Here is an 11,857-nt window from a genome sequence, read left to right on the forward strand (position 1 = left end):
AAACCTCCCATTTCTGCAATTTTGTATTACAGCCGGACTCCGTTTAATGATGGTAGATTTCTCCACAGTCAGTAAAATGAATTACCAGATGCCTAGAGCTTCAGGGGCAAACAAGGGCAGGGTAGAAGATGCTGTAATTTTATTTTGGAGAGCCAGATGTTTCCACGCGGTTTTTGTTGCTGTTTTCTGATGGTGCTTTTTTTTTTTTTTTTTTTTTTTTTTTGAGAAGGGATGGAACTAGAGAAATTCAGTCAAGAAACAAGGCACATTGTTGTAACCAGTGATTGTGCACTCAGTTTACATTTTGATCTCGAAAAGTGAGTTGTGGTCAGTATTTTATAGTTGTCATCTGTGGTCCTCTCCTGGATAGAATGAATATAGGCACAAAGTGGGGGTCTCCTGTATGCAGAACTGTTCCACAGAGGGAGGGAGTGCCTGCCACTGCAGTGACTTTAGCTGGGAACGCCATGCCTAAGGAGTGGATGTTTCTATTGACTGTGCCCATCATTCTGCGTATGCAACCAATACAGCTGTTCAACGTTTTGAGTGGGTAGGCATGTACCATCAGCTCTTCCTCTGAATTCATACTCCTGTGTGAGGGGAAGGGTGTTTTCAGGAACTGCTGACTTGCAGAGCAATTCAAAATTCGAAATGCTTCAGTATTAATTTCAGTTCAGGTTTGATACAATATGCATTTCTGGAAAATGTGTTGAGTTCAATATGCAAGAGTTCCAGGTCTTTCCTCCAAAACTGTGTTGCTAGTATTTGGCTAATGTCATTGATGTGACCTTAATTTTAGGCAGAATTTTAAATGAGTTCTGGGTTAACTCTGGTCTTACTGAAGTCCAATATGTAAAGCTCCAAAATGATAAGGGGACCATTTTGCCGTGCTGTACTGAGGGACACCTAGAGAGTCCTTTTTCATTTGTGTCTACAGCGACTCCTGTCCCAGTTTTGTGAAGTGCGAGAGAGGACCTCTCCTCCTAGAAGCACCTCCTGCTGTGTGTAGAGAAATGTGGCATTTGCACAGGCTGACGTTGGGCTGAGAGCCCTTTACCATGGCATAAATGGAGTTTTGAAGTTAATCCTGCTCTATGTATTCTCTCGGTGAGCCCTTTTGTAAATGGCACCCAGAGCTGTTGATGCTTTTGGTACAGGTGCTTCCACATCCCTGCATGCAGCTTTGAGTGCTCAGGCAGCAGTGGATTGTATTTCAAAGATGGATTGCAGTAAGTTTGGGTTTTAGCCACATTCAATATCACCTTGTGAGGTATTAGATAAAAGCCACATCTCAATCCTACTGAAGATTGCAGTTTCTGATGGAGGAAGCACTGATAAGCTTATAATCCATGGAATAGTTATTGCTACTATAAAATTAATCCAGCCTACCTATACCATATTTGGAGACTCTAATGATTTGAATTCATGTCATTAGACAGCAGGGAAATAATTCTTCAACCCTTACACCACAAGTCAGCCTTCATTCTGAGTGGGTCTAACGGTCAGAGGTGTTTCTAATCCAGATTTCCTAATTATTTTTTTTTTTTTTGCATTTTCCAATTTCATATACATATTTGTGATGACGCAGCTTAGACTTTATCCCGTTAATTTTTGGTTTTAAGAAATTTGAGCCAATCTCAAGTTCTTTAAAAACAACATAATGATGCTTTTCAGTGAAATGCCTTTGCAAAGCTTTTTTTTTTCTTTCAGCAAATGGCCAATGGTCGTCCCTCATAATGAAAAAAAATTTATTTTGCAGAATCCTCCAATGCTACTTTATTGACCAATGCAGAAAAAATTGCTACAATTACAACCACACATACTCCTCAGCAAATACCACAGGAGACCAGGTCAGATTGTTTTCCTTGAGGAGAGCATGTTGACATGCTCTCTCTTTGGGCATTTCTTGATCATCTTCACATTCCACGAGCTGGTTTTTTCCTCTCTCCCTCTTTCTCTCTTCCTTTACAGCAGGAACAACACCAAACCAAAGCAGGAATCCCAGTTTGATTTCAAACCACCCCAAGCAGCGCAGGTAAGGAGTAGCTTTCTAATTGTTTTGTTTACCACAGAGTGTTGCTTCCAATCTGCTTGAGGGGGCTGTATTCAAATAGTTCCCTTGAAAATTCCTACTGGGAGGCTGTTCTCCCTCAGCCTGTTTGCTGAAGTAAGAGGAATTTGCTGATTAGTTTCTTAATATGTGTTGTTTTTTCAGCTGAGAAACATTTCCAGCACATTCTCATCAAAAGTTTTAGGGAGGGGGGAAAAAAAAAACCAACCACAGCTGACATTTTAATGATAGTAATAGTTTATGTGTTTGTTTATTGAATTGTATATCTTGAAGGGCCTCTCCAGAAAGTACTGTTGTGTGCGAATGGTAAGTTCAGAGGACAAAAAAGAGGAAAACTAAAAAGGGGCAGTAGCTGGAGTTTTCCAGCTTTCACAGATGGCATCTAATTAGAGAGATTATCTATCTCACTGTTATCTTTCTTTGCCACTGGCCATCCCAGAAGTAACCTCTTCCATTAGGGATTTCAAGACATCCCTACGCTAACAGCATTTGTGAAAAACAATGCACATGCTTCTGAGCTTCTTGCAAAGGAATTGATGAGGTGGTAACAAAAAGGAAAAGCCAGCACCATGGCATAAAGTCACCCCAGGTGCCATTAGCCATTCAATTAAAGCCTGGCACTGGAATTGTGGTTACCCTGGCCTTCCTGTGCAGCTGCTGGAACACTAACCACCCTCCAGAAACATGCTTTTCTGCCCTGGGCACGGGAGTGTTGTGTAACAGAGGTGCCTAAAAATGCATGGGACGTGGCCAAGCCCATTCATTCAAACGGCCCTTTGCAGACCACTGCCAGGACTCCAAACTGCAGGGTGGGATCTGAGGAAGCAGGAAATCCTAGCCTGTGTGTGAAAACTCAACTTTTTTTAATTATGAGTAACAAAACCAATAATGTTTGTTGGTTGAATAACTTTAAAATTAGAGTAGAGCAGTGTTTAACATTCCATTCAACTGTGCATATGTTGTCTTCCCTCCCGCAGGACCAAGATTTTTACACTGTTGAGCTGGAAAGAGGAGCCAAAGGGTTTGGCTTTAGCCTGCGAGGTGGCCGGGAGTATAACATGGATCTGTACGTGTTGCGGCTAGCTGAGGATGGTCCGGCTGAGAGATGTGGGAAGATGAGGGTATGCACAAACAGATTTAAAAAACGCGTTTCTTTGCAATAAGCTGACTTCCCTGCCTCTCACTTACAGGCACACCTTCTGCTGTGCCAGCTAAAAGGAAAATGAGATGTTAACTGAAAGGAGCAGTGGTTCCTATTTACTTCTGTGTGTGGCTTCTGTCACTCTCTGTATACAGTCTGTAGCAGTGTGTGTGCATGGGAAGGCTTCACCCCCTTCTTCCAACCCAGGTTTCCAAATTGTAATACATAATCTGACTTGTAAAGCCTAACAGAGATGCATGTAGCAATGAAAATGTAATAGTCACAGTCTTTGTCAGCTCTTCTAAAGCTGCAGCTGTGGGTAGAGAATCGGGATGTCCCACCTGACCCCCTCCTATGCTCGAGGGCAGAGAGGGGAGAGAGAATGTATACTGACCCACAGGTTACAAAATTATAATGTACTTTTTTATTAGTATTATCTGTTAACTTCACACATCAGCTAAATTATAAACATTATAGCAAGGGCATATGTTATAAAATGCCTACAGAAAAATTAAATTGGCAAGTTTTATGTACTCCTTGCTCCTCTGTTAAAGAATGCAGTATAACTTTGCTGCATGTGCCATTTGTCTTCTTCTCCTCCAGATATATCATGCAGAGGGCATTTTCAAAAAACTTTTGTCTAGAGGCAAATTTATAGGTCCAAAAGTTATGCTTATGAAAATAAAGCAGTGCTGCCTTGTGGAGGTCAGTGCTTTGACAAGCTCTTCCAGCCCCTGTTTTCCTATCCTGATAAATGATTATCTTTACAGAAGCAGCTTTGTTGGTTCATAGTAGGTATCTATATCCAAGTGAGAAATGGATCTGAAAGAGCTATTTGAACACCCCGGTTACAGCAAACTGTAAAACAAATGACGACGTTGACCAAAAACTTCACAGATAATCAAAATAAAATAACACCAGTTCTAACACAGCTCTAGCTATTGAAAAATACAGTAATGCAATGTGGTTTTACAGAACAGCAATGAAATATTTTGATACCTCAAGCTTTCCCTGTTGTCTTCATGTCTCCCAGTCCCCTGCACACTGTTTTTTTGTGGACTGCCATTGGGAGGAGTTGGGTGTATTTAGCTTCACCTCGTGCATAGTTGTTCCTCCACCTTTGCTGTGGCTGTTGTCTCATGGTGTGCTGGCGGTGATGCTCCTGGGGACTTGTTTCTAATCTTTGACTCTTTTCTTTTGTAACATTGACAGATCGGTGATGAAATCTTAGAGATCAACGGAGAAACTACCAAGAACATGAAGCATGCTCGGGCCATCGAACTGATTAAAAATGGTGGCCGCAGGGTCCGCCTGTTTCTGAAACGTGGAGATGGCTCTGTCCCAGAATATGGTGGGTCAAACTATGAAAACATTCCTTTCTTCCCTGGCATCACTCCATGAATGATCTGTCTCAAGATCTGAAGCGGGAATTCTTTTTTATTTTCCTTTCTCACCAGTGTCTTACCAACCTTTGCAACATATGGTTAATTGCCTCGCTTGTGCTGAATTTTCTACACATTTCATCCTTTGCTTGCTTCCATGGACTTGGGGCGCAGTGTAAGGCAAGATCATCATAGCAGTATTTTTGGTGATCAGAGAGGAAAACAAAACAATACAAAAAAACCTTATTGTCTTGTCCAGCCAAACAAGGAATGTCATTGAACTGTGCCAAACTGTTTCTCAGCGGCTGAATTGTTGTTTCAAATAGGTCTCTACTTCTAATCAATGCAAAAACTGGGATCCTGAGTTATTATTCTAAAGCAGTGATTTTTTTTGTTAGGTTTTTCTCTTAGTTCCTGTCCATAGACATGAATGCCAAGATGGCTTATGAGATTTTTGCCTTCCCTTAATATTTATGTAAATATTTATAAAGTTATTTAAGAAAAAGAAGAAAGAAAAAAAAAAAGCTTTACTGCAAAAATATATTCATTTGGCCTCCTGAGCCCTTTTCTTCCCCTTTAAACTGTCTGCTGGTTGCAACTAGTTAATTTGTAAGGTCCGAAAAGGTGAGGAGGTTGTGAAAAGGTGCTCTCGTGTTTGTCTTGGGGGAAACATTCAGTCCTCGTTTCTTACTAAGAATTGCATTAGATTTCCTTTTCTTCCCCCGGAGGTTGGATTGCTGGGTGGCTTAACTTAGCACACTATTTAATATTATAATTATGTCTTATTTATTTGAGATAATTGTCAAATATTGTGCCCTCGATGGAGGGCTACTCCCAACCAAAGGTCTTTGAGGTTTCTATAGAAACTGATGATTGAAGGGATGTCCTTTATATTTTTCTCCCCGTATTTGGGTTATTTCTGTGTCAGTAAGTTCTGTGTTTATCATTCACTCCATGTCCTAAAACCAGAAACAAAACCTTTCTGCACAATTGATGAACTAGATTTTCTTTTTATTTACTCTGCCACATTTGAGAGTTTCTGCTCACTCTGCTCATTATTTAACTTAAAATGACCAATTCAGACTATAAGCAACAAACAATTGAAGTGTTTAACAATATGGAAGGGAAGTTGTGGGTTTACACTTCTGTAATATAAATAGCACACCAGAAGGTTCAATGATGGCACTGAAATTCTGTATTGTTCTTTCTACTTTTGTCTTTTCCTATACTCCTTTGGATGTACAGTACTGTATCATATACTAGACTGCATAAATACCCTGTAAATTAAGTGCTTCACTTCTCAAAGCATATGTCTGTTGCACTGAGGATGGAAATCCACCACCGATTTTCTTTTGGCTAATGCTAAACCACTAAACGTTCATTCTCCAAGCAAGGATTTAATATACAGGGGTTGCACTACTGTAAAGAATATCCTTGTAACATTTGGGACTCCTTCCTCTCTTCGTTCTGTTCGCTGCAGTCGCAAATGGTTCCTCTAATAATGTTAAGTTCCAATATTTTTCTGACTCGATTGGAACGTGCTTCTCTATGAGGCTGTATATTTTTGTAATGAGTTTTGTACTTATTTTTAATGTTGTGGTCTCTGGTGGACTTTATTTTTCGTTGTTGTTTGATTGTTAATGTTTTTTCTATGACATTCTGTGTCGCTGTTCCAGCTGTCTTTTAGAATGGATGCTCTCGTTGTCTGGGTTATTGAATCACCTTTTAGATGTCTCTTTATGTCACAATAATAACAACTGCTGTCTTTGCAGCCTTATATTTGGGTGAAGCCTAGACAATCTGACTGGAAAAATAAACTTTCTTTATTCTAAGATAAAATATGAAGATTTTTCTTTCTTTCATCTTTGTTCTAGGGAATCTAAATTTTCTACTTTTCTCTTTCTCTTTCTCTTACTTTTCTTGGTGCTGGGCTCTTCCTTCCTCAGCGATGATACCTCCTAATATCGCTGCATGTATGAGAAATGACAAGCTCGGGGAGTCTTGCTTCTACCTTATGGGCCATAATCAAACTACGGTTTGTAGCTAAAATCAATATTAGGTGTTTTTGTGCTGTGGCCTAATTCCCTCACATTGCTTTCCGCTTCGCTATATTTTATATGTACAGCAATTCATTCCGAGCACCCTGCGTCCCCTGAATTGTAAGTACACCACAGGACACGTTTAAACCTCGCTTGTACCTTGTGCGATAGCCAGGTTGCCGCAAGCCACGTGCTTACAGTTACGGAAAAGCGGTGTGGTCCCCAGCTGCTGCCTGAAAATGCTAATAACCAAAAATGCACACACGTGAGTCACAACACGGGTTTCACCTGGAAATCACAGACCTCATGGCCCATGCGCACACCGACCCTCCCAGGCTAAGGAATGGAAATGCCATCAAATGGGAGACACCTTGCGTGGTGGCAGGAGGAATGAGCATGTAGAGCTTTTGGCTTGGGGGAGGGGAGACAAAAAGGAGAAAAACTGGGTGGGGGCGGGGGGGAATCTGTCCCCACAAGTGTTTGTGAGGGTTTTCAGTCGTTGCCATCAGGACAGTCCACCTCGAGGTGGGTGTCTCGGTGCGAGCGGCAGGAAGCCTGCAGGAAGCGTAGCTAACGCCAGCCGAGCTGCTGTGCAGAAGCTGCTTTAAAAAAGAAAGCCATAAGCAAATAAAAGTAACGCTCATTAAGTCAGCACAGCTACTTTAACGTTTGCCATGTCTATAATGAATCATTCATAAACATCCGTTAGAAATGACGTGAGCAGTTGTAGCTTAGCTACAGTGCAGGGCTGGTTCTTAGTTTTGGGGTGGTTTTTTTTTTTTTTCCTGCTGCTTTGCAGTTTGTCTCGCAGAGGTAGCTCAGCTCTATTTTACCCAAATACTACATTAAAAATAACAAACTGGAGATTAGGTTTTAATCAAAGCCATCCCACATATTACAGTATCTTTTCATTGCTTTGATATGAAAAAATCATAACTTCTGTCATCGTTGTTCGAATCATTGTGGCAAAACCAAAATCTACATTAGGACTTCTCGTAACATGGTAGAACTAAGTGAGATTAAGTAAAGTCTTAAACAAAATGACAATTGCATGATTACAGTCTATTTCTCACACCTTCAAAATGTTATTTTACAAAGTGAAAACTTAATGATCAATTCTATTTTCTGTATATTTTCTGTTATTTGAAACAAAGCCTCCCACACCTGGAAGGCAGTTCTTTCAAAAGTCTTAACAAAATCGTTTCCTAAAGGCCCTCTTTATTGGAAACCGTTAAAAAAACCCCACAGCCAACAACCTGAACTACAATATTTTTCTTTTTTCCACTGGAAAGAAAGTAGTGTAAACCGAAACATTATGAATTGGGCTTGGGGAAAATGTAAAATGCCCCGTGACCAGAAGAGCGTAAAGATGATATCAGCTTGGACCAAAACACGGCTAACGAACAGAGCAGCACCAGTACTAACCTGTAACTCTCGTTGTTCGCAGTTAAATTAACAAAAGCTTCGGTTAGCCTTCACTGACTGCTTTTAACAGTTGTTTGTTTTTGTCACTAATGAAGTCTGAAGAGTGCTAAGTGGTGTCACGGCGCTGCAGAAGGCATCAGTACCAAACGCTTTGCTGTTATTTTCTTTCAGACCCCAGCAGTGACAGGAACAGTCCCGCCACAGGTTCACAAAATGTATCGGAAATGAAACCCGTGCCATCCGACCGACGGCAGCACCCATCATCGGAGTCCAGTTATCCACCAGACCTTCACAAATCATCACAACATGGGGACAAGCGGACTTACGTTAGAGACCTAAAAGGCAGCAGAGAGTTTAGCAGACATCCCAATGAACACCACACTTGGAATGGGACTTCTAAGACCAACGACCACGTGCCAGGCAGGAGGACGGAGAGGTCGCCGGAGAGGAGGCACGAGAGGCAGCTGGAGAGGGCAGTGGTGAACGGGCAGAAGAGGAGGTCTCCCGAAAAGCGGAGGGAAGGGACGAGGAGCGCTGACAACACTTTGGAGAGGCGGGAGCGACACGAGAGGAGGAGAGACCTCTCCCCCGAGAGGCGCAGAGAGCGGTCGCCCAGCCGCCGCCGGCGGTCGCTGGAGAGACTCACGGAGCCGAGGAGGTCACCCGATCGGAGAAGAGAGAGCTCCCTTGACCGACGGGCCAAGTCGTCTGACCGGCGGAGGGAGAGGTCGCCCGACAGACGGCTCAGGGAGGAGCGAGTCGGTCACCGGGAGAGGGAAGACCCGGGCTGGAAGCATGAGCCGAGCCGCAGGCACCCGCCCGAGCAGCGCAGGCGGCCGTACAAGGAGTGCAGCACCGACCTCAGCATCTGAGGGGCTCCTCCGGGGTCCCCGTCGCCTTCCCCACGCCGCGGGAGCGGAGGAGAAAGTGCGGGAGCTGAAACCATCTGGCTTTCACAGGCGAGGAGACATCCGGCACCTGCTGATCCTACAAACCTTTTATGCAGATGAAATCATAACAAAAAAAAAAAAGTGTTGTGCCTGATGTATAATATTAAAGAAAGTATTTTTCAGTGTATTCTTTTTTTTTTAATTACTTGCCAAATGTTGGTCCTAAAGGATTATAAAATTTTGTTTCTACATTCTTTGTAGATTTCTTAAGAATAATTCCTTTATTGGGCTACTTTCCCCCCTTCCCGATATAGTAAATGGGGGTAGCCAGTAATATAATATAGGCAAAGGATTTTATGACCAAGTTTGAATAATTTGATCCAGACTGTTCTCTAGTGACTCACTGCTACACTGTATGTAGAAAATTTTTTAAGGGTTGGGGGTGGGGAAGGAAGAAACTTGTTCATCTCAGTAGGAATGGAGCGCTCCTGCTGAAGGAATTAAAAAAGAAAAACAAATGTTCCTAAAATTGCAAGAACTGTTTGAAGAGACTACTGTTTCAATGAAGGATATTTATAATAATAATAAATAATAATAAAAAAAAAATACAAACCCACACAGCACAAGATGATTTATGATAAGGAATTTCTAGTTTGTTCCGTGAACAGTTTATACTTTCAGGCCCCCTCTACAGGATGCGCAAAGGCAGAAAGACTGGTAACCACCATGCCTGTGTCACACACTAACGTAGACTGTTGATCTCTCATTAGCCTCAGCAACATTTAACGATATTTCATTAAGGCAGCCGCCGCAGCCCTCCTCATCTTCTAGATGTATATGGACAGCAACCCAAGCATGCATGGTATTGTTTGTCTGCTTTGAAGCAAGGGAAGGGATCGGGATCCTGGGACAAGGCACAATGCGATGGGAGCAAAGTCCTCCCTCTCAGAGCAGGTGTATTCCTTCTGCTCAGGCAAAACCAGTGGGCTTTTCTTACTTTGCCTAATTCCAAAAGCTGTCTCTTCTTCTCGCTCTATATTTAAGGGTTTTTTTTATTTTACTGGTTCATCCTTACTGAGACAAAAGGAGTGCACTTGCTGGAGGGAAAAAAAAATTAAAAAGGAAAAAAAATAAAAAGATGTATCAAAGGAAAAACACAGGCAAAAAGAGGCAATCAGTGGGACAACCTGGTTGTAGAAGCCTATCCATACTGGTTATATGCTGTAATTTTGAATCTAAGAACAGCAGCGAAAGGGAAACCTGCAAGTTTCTAAGTTGTATTTTTAAATTTGCAAGTTGTGTGGTAAGTCTGCTGTAGTATTGGTATAAGATTTTAATGGATTTCTGCCTAGCTGAGCCAAAATGTTTGCCGTTACTGTTGGACCACTAAAGTAAACTGCTGCTTTTTACAGTGCATTGGTGTGTACATGTATACTGTTTCACATTTTCCATATGAACACAAATCATTGCAAGTCTATCACTGTTGTTGCCATGGTACTGTAAAAAACAAAACCAAGAAAGAAGATGGCCGATCATTGTGTGTACAGTTTAAATTGTAATTAATAGAGCCTGTTGGAAAAAAAAACAAAACTGTTGCCTTTTTCTTGTATAAAAGAGGATTTATGACAAAATTTAGCTGTGAGGAATGTGATTAAGTGTTTATATTTCTGAAAATGGAACAAATTGATTCAGGGGATATATTTTAATGTAAACTGAATCAGGTATGTAAAGCTGTTTTAAAATGGGAGACTGTATAAGTAATTCTAAAGCTTTTGTTGGTTTGAATATCATTTCTTTCTTCATGGTGGGCCTGCTTATATATTATTAAGCACTTGTATGCAGTCTATGTTCTTCAGTCATCATTTCTTGCAATGTGCTAGAGACATAATGCTCTTTTCTGTGTTGATGAAAAGCAGTATGTGGGCCAATCTTTTTTATAAAACACTATGCATATATAAATACTACATTGTTCATAGCTTTATTTGACTTATTGGGTTTATACATAACACTAGTATGAGTAGATGTGGACTTACCCAGTACGAGCTTCTTTCCTTGGAACAGACACTATGTATATGATGTAGCAACAAAGAAGGAGAAAGTCTGTGAATGCTATTTTTATTATCAAATAAAGTTTTCCATACAAAGCATACATATGAGTGTAGTGATAAGATAAAGGAGGAACCACAACTTAATATTGCTTACTGATCCCTGTCTAAATTAGTAAACTAGGTTACAGTCTCCAAGGGCCAGCCATTAAATAAGTATTAATCAGCCATTAAATATAATATTAATCATTTGACAAGCCTTAAAGCAAAGTTTCCCAGTTTTCCAATGTAAATTTTTCTTCCCCCGGATAACCAGAAGCTAGGAGTTAGGTGAAGCAGGGTTTGTTCCTGCGTCTGGGGTTTCTATCACTGGTCCTTCGTAACTCATCAGCATGTGCAGCAGTGTAAAGTGAAGACAAGGCAGCAGTTGCTCTCCTGCTGTTGGGAATGTTGGTGTCATGGATATATGTGTTTATATGTGTGTGTGCATATATATGCATACACATACACACATATATACACATATCACCAAGACTGTATGTCTGCCGTCTCTTGGTTCTTAAAATGTGTGAAGGCTGTTAACTTAAGATGGCAAAACTCTTTGCTTTACATAGCTTTTAAAAATAACCTTTAATTATTGTGTAGTTTATCATGCCCCACTCGTACGTTTTCCTGAGACCTCAGCTAACCTGCTGGGCATCCAGGCAGCTTGGGAGAGCCACCGGTGAATGGTCTGTGTTTCCAACCACAGTGTCTAGAAAGGGATTTGTCTGATACAGCCTGAGTCTTTAGGGGTACGGATGGGACACCGAGAAAGCGTTTGGGTATTTTAAGTCTGAATCTTTTATGATGTCCAGTGCCTTT

The 11,857-nt window shown here is 41.3% G+C and overlaps 1 protein-coding gene across 26 annotated transcripts in view; it reads left to right on the top strand.

Annotated features, from left to right (window-relative positions):
* Window positions 1-11,097, top strand: part of MAGI1 (membrane associated guanylate kinase, WW and PDZ domain containing 1) — a 355,883-nt gene extending 344,786 nt beyond the window's left edge. For 14 of the 26 annotated variants that reach the window (XM_055804179.1, XM_027793227.2, XM_027793244.2 and 11 more), the window contains 5 exons: window positions 1,760-1,850; window positions 1,972-2,035; window positions 3,049-3,192; window positions 4,425-4,563; window positions 8,230-11,097. In XM_055804179.1, coding sequence (XP_055660154.1) covers window positions 1,760-1,850; window positions 1,972-2,035; window positions 3,049-3,192; window positions 4,425-4,563; window positions 8,230-8,930 — 1,139 coding nt within the window. In that variant the 3' untranslated portion in view covers window positions 8,931-11,097. The other 12 variants (XM_027793241.2, XM_027793254.2, XM_027793259.2 and 9 more) reach the window with 5 other exon arrangements.
* Window positions 11,098-11,857: the final 760 nt, after the last annotated feature.

This window comes from Falco peregrinus, chromosome 5 (genome assembly GCF_023634155.1).
Source record: "Falco peregrinus isolate bFalPer1 chromosome 5, bFalPer1.pri, whole genome shotgun sequence".
Lineage (NCBI taxonomy): Eukaryota > Metazoa > Chordata > Aves > Falconiformes > Falconidae > Falco > Falco peregrinus.